Source organism: Daucus carota, chromosome 8, assembly GCF_001625215.2.
Source record: "Daucus carota subsp. sativus chromosome 8, DH1 v3.0, whole genome shotgun sequence".
Classification (NCBI taxonomy): Eukaryota; Viridiplantae; Streptophyta; class Magnoliopsida; order Apiales; family Apiaceae; genus Daucus; species Daucus carota.
In genome coordinates this window covers 15289688-15307321 of record NC_030388.2, presented here as the reverse complement: position 1 = coordinate 15307321, position 17634 = coordinate 15289688, and the positions used below count along the sequence as shown (strand labels likewise).

Sequence of the window (17634 nt, the reverse complement as noted above, 5' to 3'; positions counted from 1 at the left end):
CACACAAGACAAACGTGTCAGGAGCATAAGATCTTATCTTAACAATTCCAAGATAGCTACCCAATAGAAAATATCCCTTTCCACTACTAGATTCTAGGAGCCTAATAAAAGTACTTTAAACTAGATCCAATCATAACATAGCAGACAATTTCTGTTAGAAGATGCAACACATATCACAAGATGAGTCCATGAAACTCAGTCCAAGATCTCTATTATCTCCACCATTTCTTCACCAGCAGCCATGGGAGCTTCATCCTCAACATCAGGAACTGCGTTTGCTTCATCGTTGACCACTTCTGGGTTGATGTCATCCTCATGAATGGCCATGAACTGCGGATCAGCAGGGCCCAATCCCATATCTAGACTCCATAACTCAAAGATTCTACCAAAAGGCTGCGCTATTATTACCATATTTTTGTAATTTTCTGCTCCATGCTGAGCAAGATAAGCCTCCAGATCATTCGCGTTTGGATCGCAAAGCTTCACATCCATACGAAAGTTCCTATCTGCAGCTCTCTGATTGAGTTGTTGAACAATCTCTGCATGCTCTGGACGAGCACCCTCAATGGAGGAGTTTCTCCATTCCCAAAAGGAGTCGAGGTGATCACACTCCAACTCAAAATATTGCCAGTTTTCCACATAGGCTCTCTTGCAACCCTCTAAAAGAGCATGATATTCATTGATTATGGGATTCTGAATACCCAGTGAGCCTGACAGCATCCTAAGAATCTTACCTCGCTTGTTCCGAATGACAACACCAATACCTGATACATTACCATTTGGTAGGGCATTGACAAAAAAGCTTCCGTGAACATTGATCTTAACGAAGCCTTTTCTTGGCATTAACCACCTAGGGTTGACATTGACATTCTCAAACTCAGCCATGGAAGCTACGCCTTGGTTGCTGTAAGTTAGAAGATTGAGAAGTGCTAGGAGATGAAGTGAAGTTAGAAGATACACTGCACGGAAGAAAGAAGGGGTTTAAATAGCTGCTATGCATGGCTAGTTAGAAATCCTAGGCGGGGCACGCCTGTGCATGGATTGGCCAACGATCTTTTGCTTGCATTGGTAGCGTTGAGCAAGCAACTCTCTATCCAAGACTGATGAGGTTATTTCCAATAAGTCACACTTAAAACCTAATCATTTTGCTGGAGAAATCACCCCTGAGTATTTTGAACTACGTATTGCTCCAGAATTGAGCCAGACTCATCTTATGGGCCCCTGACTTAGCAAGTGAATCCGCAGCAGTGTTTAACTCACTTGAAATAAGTTTCACAGTGATCTGTTTGGGCCCAATAAGCATGGCCAACTCCTCATTCCCTTCAACATCCCTTCCAGCATGCAAATCTAAGAATCTATTCACTAGTGGCTTGCAATCCACATATATTATCAATGAGTTATCCTTCCATTTTGAGCAAGAAAACTTTTTTAGTAGATGACAAATTGCACCCCACTCTGCTTCTGCTGGACAATGTGTTGGATATGGACCTGAGAAAGTGAATATTGAGTCACCATTTTTGCACTGTATTGTGCCTCCAATCCCTGCCTTGGGAGATCCCTGAATTATCTTCACTGATCCATCCACAAAAGCTACTAAATCCGCCTCCACTTGATAGAGTGCTTGTATTTGTAAGGATTCAGAATTAGTAACTGTTCCCATAGGATTAGAATTCCACCAGCATAGCAATTCTTTTAGGATCGAATTTGCAGCCAAGCACCATTCTCTAGCTTGTATTTTAACCATAATGAATATCTCTTCTTGGCTTTGATTCCTATTGGAGAATATCTTACCATTCGTGGAAATCCAAATTACCCATAGCGCTGCACTCAGAACTGTTTTCCACACTATTTTAGCTTTTCTGTGTTTGAGATATTTGACTGAATTCCATAAGCTTTCTCTTGAATGCAGTTGAATAAATGCTAGACTAAAGTGCCACCATGAGTATATTTTACTCCAAACAGGACCAGTGTGTTCACAACTTCTGAAAAGATGATGATCTGTTTCCTCAGTTTTGCCACAAAATGGACATTCATTTTTCTCTATAATGCTAGCCCCTCTGCCAATTAGTAGGTCTCTTGTAGGTAAAATACCCAATTGGAATTTCCATAGGAAGAATTTAATCTTCTGAGGCACCTTTATCTTCTAGATAAATTCCCACTTAATCTTTTCTGTGAAACCAATGAGTTCCAAGGTAGCCTTTTTTGTAGAATACCCTGAATCTGTAAGTTTCCATTTGAGTTTATCCTGTTGAGATTGTTGGGTTTCGGGGCAATAAACGCAGCGGATAATCGACGTAAAATCAAAAATTCCGAAACCCTAGCCCGAGGATCCATCTATAAAGTACGGCTGATCATGGAGATACGAAGTAATACCTTGTTGAAGCTTTACGTTAGCGAAAGATGGAGTTCCGGAACGAGCAATCACCACGCAGCCCTCGGTCTAAGGATCGCGCCTCTAAGCAGTCCACACGAACGTCTGATCGCCAAAGATCACCGGAGCCGGTACTAGCCGAATGCAGCCTCTCTCTCTCTCTCTCTAGCCTCTCCTGATCTGGAGCTGCTAGGGTTTTTAATAAAACGATTTTTGACACTTAACCCTAAAACAATACATCATTATGTATTTATAGGGAAGAGAGATAGATGGGCCAAACCCTAATCGGATTTGGGCTTCTCCAAACCTAATCCGATTTTGGTTTTAATATTAAATTCGAAATTCTAATTACTTAATTAAGACCGGCTCAATTAAATAATTTATTTCGAACTTAATCATTTAATTTAAATTCAGAATTTAAATTAAAACTCCTTTAAACGTTCAAAGTGTGTGACCCTTTAGGTTATTATTCCGTTGGCAATAATTTTAATATCCAATAATAAAATTATAAACAATGAGCGGCATCTAGTAATACATCATTGCTACCCAAGTAATAATAATAATTGGTGATTCAATTAAACCTTTTGTGAATAATGTACAATGTAATATAATCCCTTTAACCTTATATTATAGATCAGACTCAAGGCATGTATTGTGTCATCCTCTTCATCGTCTAATCCGAATTTCCTTGATCAATGAGTAGACTATTAAACAAATCAATATTTGAGCACGGCCATGCATTTTATAGTCTCACTCAATCAAGAGGCCAATAATATCACTCCTAAAATAGGAGGGTTAAATCCTTTCTAGATCATTCATATTTCTCATACGATTCATAATATACCCAATGTACATTTCATCATCACCCGGTCAAAGGTAACTTTTAGTGCAACCAAAGTATATTAATTCTCATATAGAAATATAATGATATCAAGTCAGAGGATCATTACATCATTATTACAGTGAGAATTTCCAATGACACTTATTAACATGTAAAATCTCACGGTGGGTCATTCCAGTGCCATGTGTCGATACATGCACTTATGTTCTTGACTTTAGCATCACTATACCTATGATCAATGAGATGTGATCATCAGTCAACAAACATACTAGTCTTAATGCATCATTATTGTCCCTTAACAATGATAATCGACTAGGGACATTTAGGAATATTGATATTATTCTCATAATCTCATTTCTAAGTCACGTACTTAGAGATATAGAATTACATATAATATTCCAAGGACATTTATTATGCTTTCAATTTATTACGCAGTAAATAAAGACATAATAAATATTTATTCAATAATCAATATAACATAATCCATAAATGTCTACAATAGAACACAATAGCATTGTCTCTAGGACACCAATACTAACAGAGATGATATCTTGATGCCCTTCACTATATCCCCTAGACTGGTGAGATCTTCTTGTTCCCAGGCTCTAAGGGGCCTTTTCCAAATTTGAGAGCCTGGAGGTGTTGTCTTGTACCATTCCTGTAGCAGGGCATGAACTGTGGTGTTATGAAATTTGGAAAGACTGTATAGTCTCCTAAACCGATACTTAAGCGGGGTGAAATCCAGCCAACTATCCTCCCAGAACATAGTTTGCTTTTCCTCTCCAATATCCCAGCTGTAGTTTCTGCCATTTGAATTTTGTCTGAAGATTGGACGTTCTGCAGCCTCAGCCATAGCTCTTAAGCTATCTGACATTTTTTTATTGCTAAGACCCTCACTGAGACTTTCATGTGTTGAACAATTGTATTTGTCCCTAATCCATATATTCCAATTTCTGTGTCTCTCTCCCTCCCATCTATATGACCATTTCCCCAATAGAGCCAAATTCTTTACCTTAATTGGTGTTAGTCCAAGCCCCCCCTGACTTTTTGGCTTACAGACTTGTGACCATCTAGTAAGGTGGATTTTCTTTTTTGACCCTGTCCCATCCTCTACATGTCCCCACAGGAAATTTCTTCTTATTCTTTCAAGCTTTTCACATACATTGGATGGAATTTTGTGCAGGCTCATCCAGTAAACTGGAAGACTGTCAAGGACTGCTTTTATAAGTGTTGTTCTGCCAGCTTGATTAAGACTGTTAGCTTTCCAGCCTGCAAGCTTCTGTTTGAATCTCTTCAACAACGGCTCCCAGAATACCCTTTTTTTGCAGGAGAATCCTATAGGAATACCCAAGTATTTTAGTGGCCAAACTCCTAATTTACAGCTGAGTATTTTTGCCCCTTCTTCCTGAACATTGGCACAACACTTATGCGCAAAAATCTCACTCTTATCAAAGTTAATTTTTAACCCTGATAGCAACTGGAAGCATTGAAGTACATATTTTACTCCCTTGATTGAATCTATTGAGTCCTCCACAAAAATTATTGTGTCATCCGCAAACTGTAAATGCGTTATAGGTTGTGAGGAATTTCCAAAAGATATTCCTTTAATTATACCTTTATTGGCTGCTTCTCCAAGCATGCAACTAAGCACTTCAGCTACTAGATTAAAAAGCAGGGGGGAGAGGGGGTCCCCTTGCCGTAGGCCTCTTCTAGGAGAGAATTCCTTCGTGGGTGATCAATTGACCAGAATAGAAATCCTAGTGGTATAGAGCAAGCTTTTGATCCATGCTACCCATTTATCATCAAAGTTCATAGTTTTTGCATCACCTCAAACAAAAGTTCCTACTTGATAGTATCGAAAGCCTTTTCAAAATCAAGTTTTATCACCACTCCTTTCCTTTTACCATTCTGCAATGAGTGGATTATTTCCTTTGTTACTAGTATGCTTTCTGATGCTTGCCTTCCCTTTGTAAATCTAGACTGTGTGTCACTCGTCAGACCATCCATGTGCGAGGCTAGTCGGGTGGCTAAGATTTTAGTGAGAATCTTCATGGACGTGTTGATCAGACTGATTGGCCTATAGTCTCTAATGCATGTTGGATTTGATACTTTTGGAATCAGAGCTACAAAAGAAGAATTGAGACCAACCGGCAGTTGTGCATTAGCATGAAAGACTCGTATGAACCTCTCCATCTTAGGTCCTATTAGAGGCCACAAGAACTTTATACTGCGTATTTCATGCCATCTGGGCCAGGAGCTTTGTCATCTGCCAAATTTTCTATTGCATAGCTGATTTCTTGACGAGATATCTCCTTGACCATCAATCTTCTTTGACTATCTTCAAGCAATGGCAATTTAAGTTGTCCCAACTCTAGTATAGCTTTCCCCTTACTTGTAAAGAAATCAGAGTAGTGGATGTAGAAAGCTTGTTTGATGCTTCCAGGGTCTTCCAACCATTGACCATTCCAGAGCAGCTTACTGATTGTGTTCTTGCACTTTCTTCTCTGGATTGACTGATGGAAAAATGTTGTATTACTGTCTCTAAATTTCAGCCAGTTAACTCTTGCCTTCTGGTATAGCATTGATTCTCTAATAGCATATAGTTCTCTTAACTTGAAGTTTATTTCCCTAAGTTCTGAACCATCTGCTTTTCCAAGATCAAGCTTGTTTTGTCTATCTTCTAGGGCCTGTATTTCCCCTGTAATCTCGTCCTTGGAGCCTCTTGCTCGTCTCTTCACTATGGCTTTAATATCTCTCAGGGCCTGATGAATGTTTGCATCTTCCCATGTTTCACTTCTGTTTGACCATATCCTTGCCTCTTCTAACAACTCATCTGTAAGAAAACAGTTAAATATTTTGAAAGGTTTTGAAGTCCATACATCTTTCTCCGCAAACATCAGTAATGGCCTATGGTCTGAGTGTTTTCTTCCAAGTGTTGTAGTCTGCCATCTAGCTATTTCTAGCCAATCTGCATTCACCAGCATTCTGTCTAGCCTACTCTTCCGTCCTTCCGGGCCAAACCATGTAAAATTACCGTTAGACGGTTTCACATCCAGAAGATTACATTCCGAAATCAAATCTTCAAACCCCTCCATGTCATTTCTGTTATAAACACAATTCTATTTTTCATTTTCTGACCTGATGCAGTTGTAGTCCCCTAAGAATACCACAGGCTCATTTTGAAGAAGATCCGAAATGATTTTTAGATCTCTCTAAATTTCTTTCTTAAACTTGAGGGACTGAGGACTATAGATGTTTACTATGTGAAACTTCTTTCCTTCTCCTGTAGATAAGCTAAAAGTGAGCCATATCCAATCCTTTTCTTGAGCCAGTGCCAAACACTTTACACTAGCTAATGACCAAAATGTAGATATCCCACCTGAGAGGCCTATAGACGGTTGTGCAGCCATGCCAAACAAGTCTGGATCGAGAGGGCATCTAGTGTTATTTCCAGACCAATTCTCACACTTAGTCTCTTGAATACATATGATATCAATTCTATTTGATCGGACTAATTCCTGAAGATTACTCCTAGCTACCCTGTTGTTTATACCCCTAATGTTCCAAGATAGAATTTTTAACTTATTCATCTAGAAATATATATCTAATAAACTATCCCTGCACTTCCTAATCTGTCTATCACAACTCTCCTTTTTCCAACCTACTAGCAATCACCTTAATCACCTCTTCCCTATCTCCTTTTATCACTAGGCCCATGTTTTCTACACTGCTGATTATTTCCAAAGCTTCTCATACCGTTCTGCCAGACAGACCAAGTGGGATTAACTGCAAACAACTCTTAGGAGATTGCTTACCCCTTCTCTTCACACAATTCTTCCCATAGTTGCTCTTTCCTTTTCCTTCCCTTAAACCTGATACCTATTTCAAATGGATTTCTTGGCACAGCACTGACCTTTTTTGGTCTACCTCTATTACTTTTAACCCTGAGTTTTTTGCTCACATCCTTGCACAAATCTGTTTGTAGACTGGTCACCTCCTCTGGATCACAAATTTCTGTTTTAGAGGTTAGTTCCTCTTGATGATTTAGCTCTGGACTGAGCTCCGAACTAGTGTGTCCATGTCTAACATCTATTATAACCTTTTCTTTTGGGGTATCACCTTTTGTACCATATGCATCTTCTACCCCCGGATCAAGAATATGTGAGGTGTTGCTACCTTGAGCCTTGGTCTCTTCCTTCCTCTCTTCATCTCTTAAATCTACTTTTTGATTATCCACTTTTCCTCTTGAGTCTACCTTCTAGTTATCCATATTTTCTCTGACACTTGATACTTCGCTATCATTGGGTCGTGGACTATCTTCCTTCTCTGCTTGTCTTTGATTATCTGAGAATTCCATGGGCAGCACCTTACCAATGAGGTAGTTAGTATCTAATATTTCTCTTATAACAATCTTCTTCTGTTCACCTTTATATAAAATCTTCATATCATCCAGAATTGGTTCAAATGCTGTAGTATCAATGCAAACCAAAGGGCTGAAAAATTCACATAGACCATCACTCTGATAAGTCCAGCTGATCCATTCCCCAAATCTACTTGTCAGTGCCCTTAGGTTTTCTTCCTTCCACGCTGGCATAGGAATTCCTCTACATTCTAACCAGGCTATTTTGGAGATAACATTATCCCCCTGTTGAAAGTCTCTAATTTTACAGAACCATACTGAAAGGTCTGTACTGTTCCAGTCTTCCCAGCCTACTTTCTTATCTTTCCGAATCAGAAATTTCCTACTTGATAGAGAGGTCACTCGAAACCTCTCTAATCCTATGTCATTCAACTTATCTTGCAACTTTTTTGCATTCTCATCAAACCAAGTGAATCCTATTTTACATTCCATCAGAGCACTCTCTACTTCCTCATCTATCTCAAGCTCTTTAAATTCAAATAATCTCTTTCCAAAATCTTCTTTTTCTTTCTCCTCTATGTTATTCCCTAGAGATGACTTTCCAGCCTCCTCCTTTTTGCTAGCAATCCCAGGTCCACCGAGATTTGTCTCTGCCTTTGATCGTTTCAAATTAGTATCCCTCTTTCTGCCAAACTCACTATTGATGGACATTCTAATTTTCCCACCCAGTTTTTTGTCCATCTTAGCATTGTTGATGATAGCACCTGCTTCAAGCTCACTATGTGTTTGAACAAATCCATACCTTTTCCCTGATGAGTCTCTTTTTTTGGGAAGTATAATATCCAAGATCTCACCACAAGCTTGGAACATACTCCATATTTGTCTACCTGTTGCATCTTCAGGTATATTATGAAGAAAGATAGTGGTGATGCTCTTCTGCTTGACCCTAAGAGAAAGGGGTTTCCTTTTCTTGTTGACTACAGTTTGCCACTCTCCATCATTTTTATCCAAATTATGATCTCGAGCGTAATTCACTTTCTCATTTTGAAGAGCTGATCTGTAAGTCCTTTGATACTGAGCCTTCGATTCCAAAATGCTTCTGTTATGAATCTGATGCAAAGCCTCCTGGATCGCTTTCTTGTCTCCGACATTAAGTTGCTCTAGGACTCTTTTGTCTACCCAGTAGTTGTGTGCCCAAATAAAGCTAGCTCGTTGTTAACTTCTCTTCATCCTCTTGCTTCCTCCTGCTTCTGCCATAGTTTGCCGTTAGCCCATTCAAATTTGATAATAACTTATTGTAAATACGTAAGACAACTTATAAGTCATTGTTAAATTTTTATAATTATATGATAAATTACAACTTATAAGTCTTGAATGTTTTGACCTTTCAAAATCGAGAAGGTATATATCATTGTCAGATAGCTACATTGTGTGGACACAAAATGGATTCAAATTAAATAAATGTGATTAAAAATGAATACAAATAATATATTTTTAATCATAAGTTTTGAAATAAAAAGTGGATGCCAGCTAGAAGACAAGGTAGATACCATTTGTAAGACACTTATCTTGTGTGGACCCAAAATGAATTCAAACTAATTAAATGTGCATAAAAATGAGTAATAATATAATACATTTTTAATTATAAGTTTTGAAGTAAGAGGTGGATTCTAGATGGAACGTATCATATATATAAATTCATAATGAATCCAGTAGGTGTCCAATTAATAAATTATTAATACTAATTGATATTTTGAATTTTATAATATAAAAATAAAATACGTTACTGCCAGTAACTTGTAGGTGTGGACTATATTAAGACCATAGAAAGATGTAAACTCCATAGATATTAAAATTATCCTAGATCATTATCACCAAAAAATGAGTTATGCTCAAAGAAAGTTTGATGAAAACATGTCTTCTCTCCCCAGTCAAAATTCTTCTAGTTATATTGATACTGATGTGTATCAATCTCTTTATACTTCAAATAGTTTTGGTCACAATTCAGTACACCATCAAGGTCAAAATTCTTCTAGTTATATTAATACTAATGTGTATCAATCTCTTTATCCTTCAAATAGTATTGGTAACAATTCAGTACACCATCATGGTCAAAATTCTTCTAATTATATTGATACTGATGTGTATCAATCTTTTTATCCTTCAAATAGTTTTGGTCACAATTCAGTACACTATCAAGGTCAAAATTCTTCTGATTATATTGATACGGATGTGTATCAATCTCTTTATCTTTCAAATAGTTTTGGTCCCAATTCAGTACAACATCAAGGTCAAAATTCTTCTAGTTATATTGATACTGATGTTTATCAATCTCTTTATCCTTCAAATAGTTTTGGTCACAATTCAGTTCACAATCAAGCCATGTCCATTCCTGAGTCAATCTTACATCATCCCCCACAAAACAGTAGTACCGGTTTTTCTCACCAGATATATCATCCAAACTTTGATCAAAACACATCTTATCTTTCCTCCTATGGAAATACATCATTTTACTCATACACTAATAATGATGTGAATCAGGTCTGGTCTGCAGGAGAGTCATCCTTAAACCAACCCATGATTACTCCAGGGTCACAGGTGCACCATGGATCCAACTACGAGGAGTCCGGGCCCCAGTTTTTACCAGGATCAGTGTCCTACCATCAAACTGGATACAGTCCAATGAATTTTGAGGCTTCAATTGGGCACCAACAAATAATGACTTCAGATTCATTTGGGCAATATCATGCTGTGAATGAACCCCAGCCACCTCTCACAGTTGGAGTATCTGTTGGACAACCTGAAGCCATTAATCAGCAATACCAACCCATGATTGTTCAAGCTTCTATGGAGAACCATCAAGTTGCCATAAATCAAACATTTCAAGATCAAACTATTGAGAACCAGCTACACATGCATCTACATAGAGGTGGGGAGGGAGTTGGTCATGGTACTCAACATTCTGGCAATAAACCCCGCTTACACTGGACTCCCGAGCTGCATGCCGAATTTCTCAGTGCAATCAGCCAACTAGGAGGAGTCTCCAGTAAGTTCCAAGTCTTCCTTATTTCTAAAAATATTGTGAGCACATCAACTAGAATTAAATTTGTCACATAATTTGAGAAAATTATCCAAATTACATATATATAATGAATTTTCATTATAATGTGCCCCCATTGAAAAGTTGAAGAAATTGGAAAAAACAATTAAACACTTCCATGGTAATTAAAATGTTGGGACCAATCACAATCTTTCTATTCCACTTAATTCCATTATCTTAGTTATTATTTGATCACTGAAATATATTACAATTTTATCAATAATATTACATATTTCCTATTATAAATGTTCTTTTATTTTTTATATTTTGCCTATTATCATAGATTTTTCTTACTTTTGTAGATGCCACCCCAAAAGCTATCCTTAAGAAAATGAATGTGAGGGGGTTGACAACTGAGCACATTAAGAGTCATCTACAGGTTGGTTTCAATATTTTGATTAAATTGAATTGTTATTGTACTCATTTTGATGTGGTAACATTGTTTTATTTTGATGGCAGAGGGTGAGAATGTTCATGAAACGGTCTCTGTTATCCGCACAAACTGCTGGTGGGAGAAAGTTTCTTGGTCATTATACTAATAATTAAACTACTTAATTAGAAATGTATTTAATTATTTGAGAATTGATTAAAGTGTGTTTGATTGGCGGTAACTAACACCTTTATCAATTCAATCTTATGGCAGGTGGCAGTGGTCCTCAACTCTGAGCCGGATAAGGACACCAAAGCCTCCTTGAATGAGTAAGTACAAACTATATAAGTGATATCTCCATACTTTGTTTAATATCAATGGCTTTAATATATGTTCATATAAGTTAATTACACCCGGATGAATGAAAATAAAGTGTATTGTAAATAGCCATGCTATTTGGGAGTTTACGACATGTTTTCTCGTAGAGTTTACGATAAGCCATTCATAGACATGTATGTTTCAGACTTTACAAGAATTATGTTACTTGTCAATAAGTTCAGATCTACTTATAGGAACTTGTTTTGATCACGTTCAACATTTTAGAAATATATATTTTGAGTTATTAATTTATATTTTGAGTTGAGAATATAAATATGGTTCTTTCACATTCTTAGTTATCAATAAACTAGTTTGAATTCTCGACATAGTATTGTTTCATTCTCTTGTCGACAACTTTCATTGAGTTCAAGATAAGTCATAATAGTTCATGATTTGAGTTCACTATAAATTTCAAATGATTATAATTCAGAATTGCCAACATGTTTTACAAATTAGTGATTTTGTTCTGTTTAATTAAATATATGGTTTATCTTTTTAGCTTCCTAATTGTTCCATTAGAGCATTTTAAACTTGATTATCCTATGAAATAGCATTTTTATTATTATTGTTGCTTATTACGATTACTATTGAGTTCAGTATAAGTCATTATTACGATTATTATCAAGTTCAAGATAAGTCATAATAGTTCATGATTTGACTTCATTATAAATTTCAAATGGTTATAATTCTGAATTGTCAACACGTGTTACAAATTAGTGACTTTGTTCTGTTTAATTAAATATATGTTTTATCTTTTTAGCTTCCTAATTGTTTCATTAGAGCATTTTAAACTATGACATGGGACATGTTTCAAGTGTGTGCGTGGTGCTATCTATCTATAGATCATTCACTCACCACATGCATCTTACTGATTTAAATTCTTTTTCATTTAAATTGAAATTGAAAGTCAATATTGGCCTACATTATCTTTGACAATTAGTTAATCCTTGTTTGGGCTTGCTTATGGTGTAGTTCTTTTATCTCATGTGGTAAAATTATTTATATTCTTTTCAATCATATTTTGCTAACTCTTGTTCTATTTACTTTAATCATTTCAGTTAAATCCGGAAGATAGTGCAATTCTAGAGACCAATTCATGTAAGACTATGGCTACTGAATTGGGTTATCATGTAGCTATGATTTTATATTCACCACTGAGTTGGTTTTGTGATGTATGAATTGTAATAGACTTGGATTCACTTTTAAAAATATGTTGGACATATTTGGTTATTTGTGACATTTTTTTTTATCAATGTTAAGATGATAACATAAGTTTGGGTTTTAATAAAAATTAGTAGTTTTTGTTTATGTTTTGGGACTGTGACCTTTATGCCATCCAATTTTCGCCCATCGTGTTAAGATGATAACATAAGTTTGGGTTTTAATAAAAATTAGTAGTTTTTGTTTATGTTTTGGGACTGTGACCTTTATGCCATCCAATTTTCGCCCATCGTTTTACTCATGTTTGTATTATATGAGTGTTAGTGACACATCTTGACTCATGATGTGCGTGTTATCATATTATCGAATTAAATTCATTTATGTGAATGAGTCAATTATTTTATTATTATATTTAAACATATACACGGGTCAAAAACTATTTTTTATTATATCCGGACCAATGAAATATTTCAAAACATAGTTTGTAATTTTATTCTAATAATTAAAATTCTTTAAATCCTAATTAAAAACTTTTTAAGATTTGCAAGGTCATATATTTAAGTAAAAATAATAGGGAGGATTAGTAATATATAGAGAATACACATGTTGTGTAGAGCTTATTAGGAAGATAGATTTGGATTTCTCCTTTAATAGCAAGGTTTTTATGAAATAGTAACATACTAAAATAATAAAAAAAATTCTACCATACTGATAATAATAAGTAGGTCACATTAAAAAAATTAGTGTGGAACCATGCGTCAAGGTGCGGTAAATCAAGCATATCAAGATCTAACCATTGAGCAACAGCAACACATGCAGCTACATGGAGGTGGGGAGTGTGTTGATCATTGTACTCAGATTTCAGGCACTATACCTCGCTTAGGCTGGATTCCCGAGCTGCATGCAGAATTTCATATGCCCATCTTGGAGGAGTCTCCTGTAATTTAGAAGTCTTCCATATTGGCCAACTTATTTAAATATCTTATTTTACCCAAAATTTTATTGCAATATTGAATTATAACCAAATCTCTAGTAATTAGTTGACTTTATATATATTTTTGTATTTATTTAATTTTTTTGTAAAAAGTACTTATTAAATTTTAGTCTCAAATTATTGTCATTTATAAATAAATCAACAAGAATTAAATTTACTCCTATTTTGAAAAATTTATCCAAATTACACATATATAATCAATTTTTTACTTTTTTGTGCCCCATCAAAAGATTGAACAAATTGAAAAATACATTTGAACAGACTTCCATGGTAATTCAAATTTGGGGACCAATTATAATTTTTCTATTACCTTTAATTCATTTATGTTAGTTGTTAATGAGCAATGAAATAAATATTAGAATTTTCTCAATAATACTCCATCTTTTTATTATAAATGCTCTTTTATTTTTTTTTTATTGTAAGTGCGTGCATGTTGCTGTTGAGGATCATGGCCAATCAGCACATGTGTTAATATTTTTTAAAAAAATTCATATAAATTGAAATTAAATTAAAGTTTGTATTAGCCTACATTTTTGCAACTAGCCCCTATTTATCTTACATTCTCACTTCTAATAAGGTGGTACTCTTAATCTCACCTACCATTCCTGAACAGGTGGGAGGCCTCTCTAGTCCCCATTGTCCTTTTACCATGTAAAAGGCTTGCCTTTCGCTCATTATGTTACTCCATCACTTCCTATAATTCTTGGACTGTTTCTATAATCAAATATTCTTATATATCAATTAAACTGTGAAAAAGATTATCAATTTAGCAATTTTATTCAATTAATGTGAATAAAGGCTCAATCCATGGATGAGAAGTACTGGTTGAGGGTATGTATTGCTTAAATCAAAAAAATCATTAATATAGAAATACTCGTTAACCGTCCTCTAAAGAGTTCAATTTCCAAAGAGGCCTTAGACAAAGGGATTCACTCTCACCATATATGTTCAATTTAGTTGGGGAAGTCTTCAGCTTGATGATGAATAAAGCAAACCAACTTGGTCTCATCAAAGGAATCAAATTTAAAAATGAGTCAAAGGAAATCAGCCATCTGCAATTTGCAGATGACACCATCATTTTAATTTCCGTAACAAGATGAAGAAAGCATTCAGAATTGCAAAAAACCGATGCAATGTTTTCAGTTGACCTCAGGGCTCAAGATAAATCTAAAGAAAAGTTTCTTATATGCAAGGGGGGTGGACTCTTCAAATCTTCAAAGATGGGCTCAAACACTGGGATGTTCAATTGGCAATTTTCCATTCACTTATTTAGGTGCCCCATAGGAGCCAATCCCAGAAATAAAGTGTTTTGGGAACCTCTAGTCAGTAAATTTAATAAGAAGTTAGCTGAGTCGAAACAGAATTGCCTAAATATGACAGGGAGAGCCACCCTCATTAAAGCCACACTGAATAGCCTGCCAATCTATTGGTTCAGTCTTTACAAAGTGCCAAAGGGGATTGTTTACCAGTTGGAAAGAAGAAGAAGAAGCTTCCTGTGGGCAAATAAAAGTCTCCATTACATCAATTGGAAAAGAATCTGTGTTGGAAAGGAAAATGGGGGCTTAGGAATGGCTGATCTTAGGAATGGCTGATCTTGAAAGAAAGAATATTGCGCTGCTTGGCAAATGGTGGTGGAAATGGGTTATGGACAGAGGGAAACCATGGAGAGAGCTGATCAAGGACAAATACAACTTGTAGGACCATGAAAATCTCACCCTCTGCAGAAACTCAGTTCAGTGTTCTGAATTCATTAAGGGTGTTAGGAGCTTATCTTCAAATCCAGATATCTCCAGTTTCTTTCTCCCATCACAATTTATTTGGCAAGTGGGAATTGGTAATCTAGTCCTATTTTGGGAAGACAATTGGTCAGATCATGGTCCTCTCTACATCAAACTCCCAAGGCTTTATAGAATATCTAAGCTCTAGTTCAAGAGTATAAAGGACATTAAGAGCTTAGGTGTTGACTTAGCAGTGGATCAGATATTTTGGACTAGGATACTAAGATCGTGGGAAGTAGACATGGCATTAGAACTAGTTGATATCCTAGCTACTACTAATCTGAACCTCACTGCTGACTGTGTTATTTGGAAGCCAATCCAGAGTAGCTATAGCACTAAAGCTTGTCAAGATCTTCTAGGCTCCTCTGATCCTAATTACTTAGGAAACTGGAATCTAATATGGAAAATAAAGGTTCCACACAAAATTCAATTCTTTTTGTGGAAAATGGAAGCAGGAGCATTACCCACTGGTAAACTTCTCAACTCGAGACTGGGTCAATTTTTCCAACCAGGCTGCCTAAAATGTGGGAACCAAGAGGAAACTGCAGATCATATTTTTTGGACAAGTTTGGAGGCTAAAGCAGTCTGGAATCAGATTGCTATTTGGTGGGCTATGGATAGGCATCAAAAGATGAAACTTGGTCAAAATCTCAAAGATACCATGCTCATCTTCAGAGGACAATTCATAGCTTTAGTCTGGAAAATTTGTGTTGCATCAGTGCTGTGGTCTCTATGGTTGAGGAGAAATAATTTTGTCTTCAACTCCAAATGGGAGCCCCTCAGGTCTACAATTGATCTCATGAAATTCAGATGTTTTAAATGGTTGAGGGCTAAGTTAAATATTCCATCAGAAATCTACAACATTTGGTTAGTTAATCCACTAGGTGCGGCCCTTCTGCATAGAAAATCTGATCTCCTTCAGGACCTAACTTGGTGGAATAGTGAATTTATAGCCTATACGGATGGCAGCTGGTCTGTGTTCAATCAAGCTCCAAAAGCTGGTATTGGTGGCTGTATTATAGACAGGGAAGGCAACCTATGTTCATATTTTCTGGCCCATCCTCAGCAAATTCCCCTAGAGAGGCAGAAAAGGAAGCCATACTTTTTGTATCAGACGCGTTTGCCTCACAAAGAATCATTCAAGGAAGGCTCCAGATCAACACTGATTGTTTGTTCTTAGTTGAGGATTTTCTAAATCAAAGAGCGGGAAATTTAAAAATTGCTGGTTCAGATTCTTGGATTAAAATAATTCAAAACCTAGATATTAAACTCTCTTTTTCCCCTCGCTACAAAATCTTAGCAGCACATGACTTAGCGGTGCAGGGTGCTAATAGAGGCAATATGTTACATGCATGGTGTTGAAAGAAAGTTTTTTAAATTATATTTATAATTGAAAACCCTCTCAGTGGCCAATATGTTCAGAAAATCAAATAACCCCTTCAATGCCTAATATTTATAGGCTATCATTAGCTAGCAAATTATTTGTCTGGATTTATCTCAGCTGAGCAGCCTCATTTATTCTCGCGGTTTTCCCAAATATATGGGGTTTCTCCAAGCCAATGGGGATGGTTTCTTGAGCAGCTTATGTTTTGGGGAAGAAGAAAAGACTCAACTCATCATTACAATGTAGCTATTTATCCCTCCTCAGTGTTCTTCCCCCCTCATTTTCCATCTAGAGTTTTTTCTTCATAATAACAAAACTGAGAGAGAGAGAGTATGGCACAGGAATGGACACTTCCGGAAGAGGGTTTCATTAAGATCAATGTGCATGTTGTGTTTTTCAATCCTCCCCTCCCAAACGGCAACAACAGGCATTGGTGTTGTAGTAAGGGATGAAGATGGTGTGATCTTGGCAATGATCTCAGGCACAATGGGTCACATAAACTCTAGAGCAAATGAGTTGTGGTCCTTCATGTTAGGGTTTCAGTTGGCTTTCAAACTCAGACGCCGACGGATTGAGCTAGAAACTGAGGCTGCAGAGGCTCTTCGAGAATGGGACGATTGGCGCTGGTTTGTGGACCCAAGACACACAAGCCTTGTTCCACAGCTCAACAGGAGGGTAAGGCTGGGAAGGCTGAAGGAAAAGGACAATGGTTGCTAGTCAGAATGCCCTTGCTCCTTACTTGGCGGAGGATGGTGCTGCAACTCGCTTTGCTCCGGTAAGAATCTATGAACCTTTTGGTCGTGTGAGTGAGTTATGGCACCTGGATATGGGGTTAGGGCTTGTAGCAGGGAATTTCATGGTGGTGGACGAGGAGGATTATGAGGCACAGCAAGCTCA

At 36.6% G+C, this 17634-nt stretch overlaps 1 protein-coding gene across 1 annotated transcript; it reads left to right on the top strand.

Moving 5' to 3' along the window:
* Positions 1-9453: 9453 nt before the first annotated feature.
* On the top strand, positions 9454-11218 carry LOC135148487 (uncharacterized). Its single transcript, XM_064083726.1, has 3 exons — positions 9454-10618; positions 10975-11051; positions 11132-11218. Exons 1-3 carry the CDS (start codon positions 9454-9456, stop codon positions 11216-11218), a joined length of 1329 nt encoding a protein of 442 aa, XP_063939796.1.
* Positions 11219-17634: the final 6416 nt, after the last annotated feature.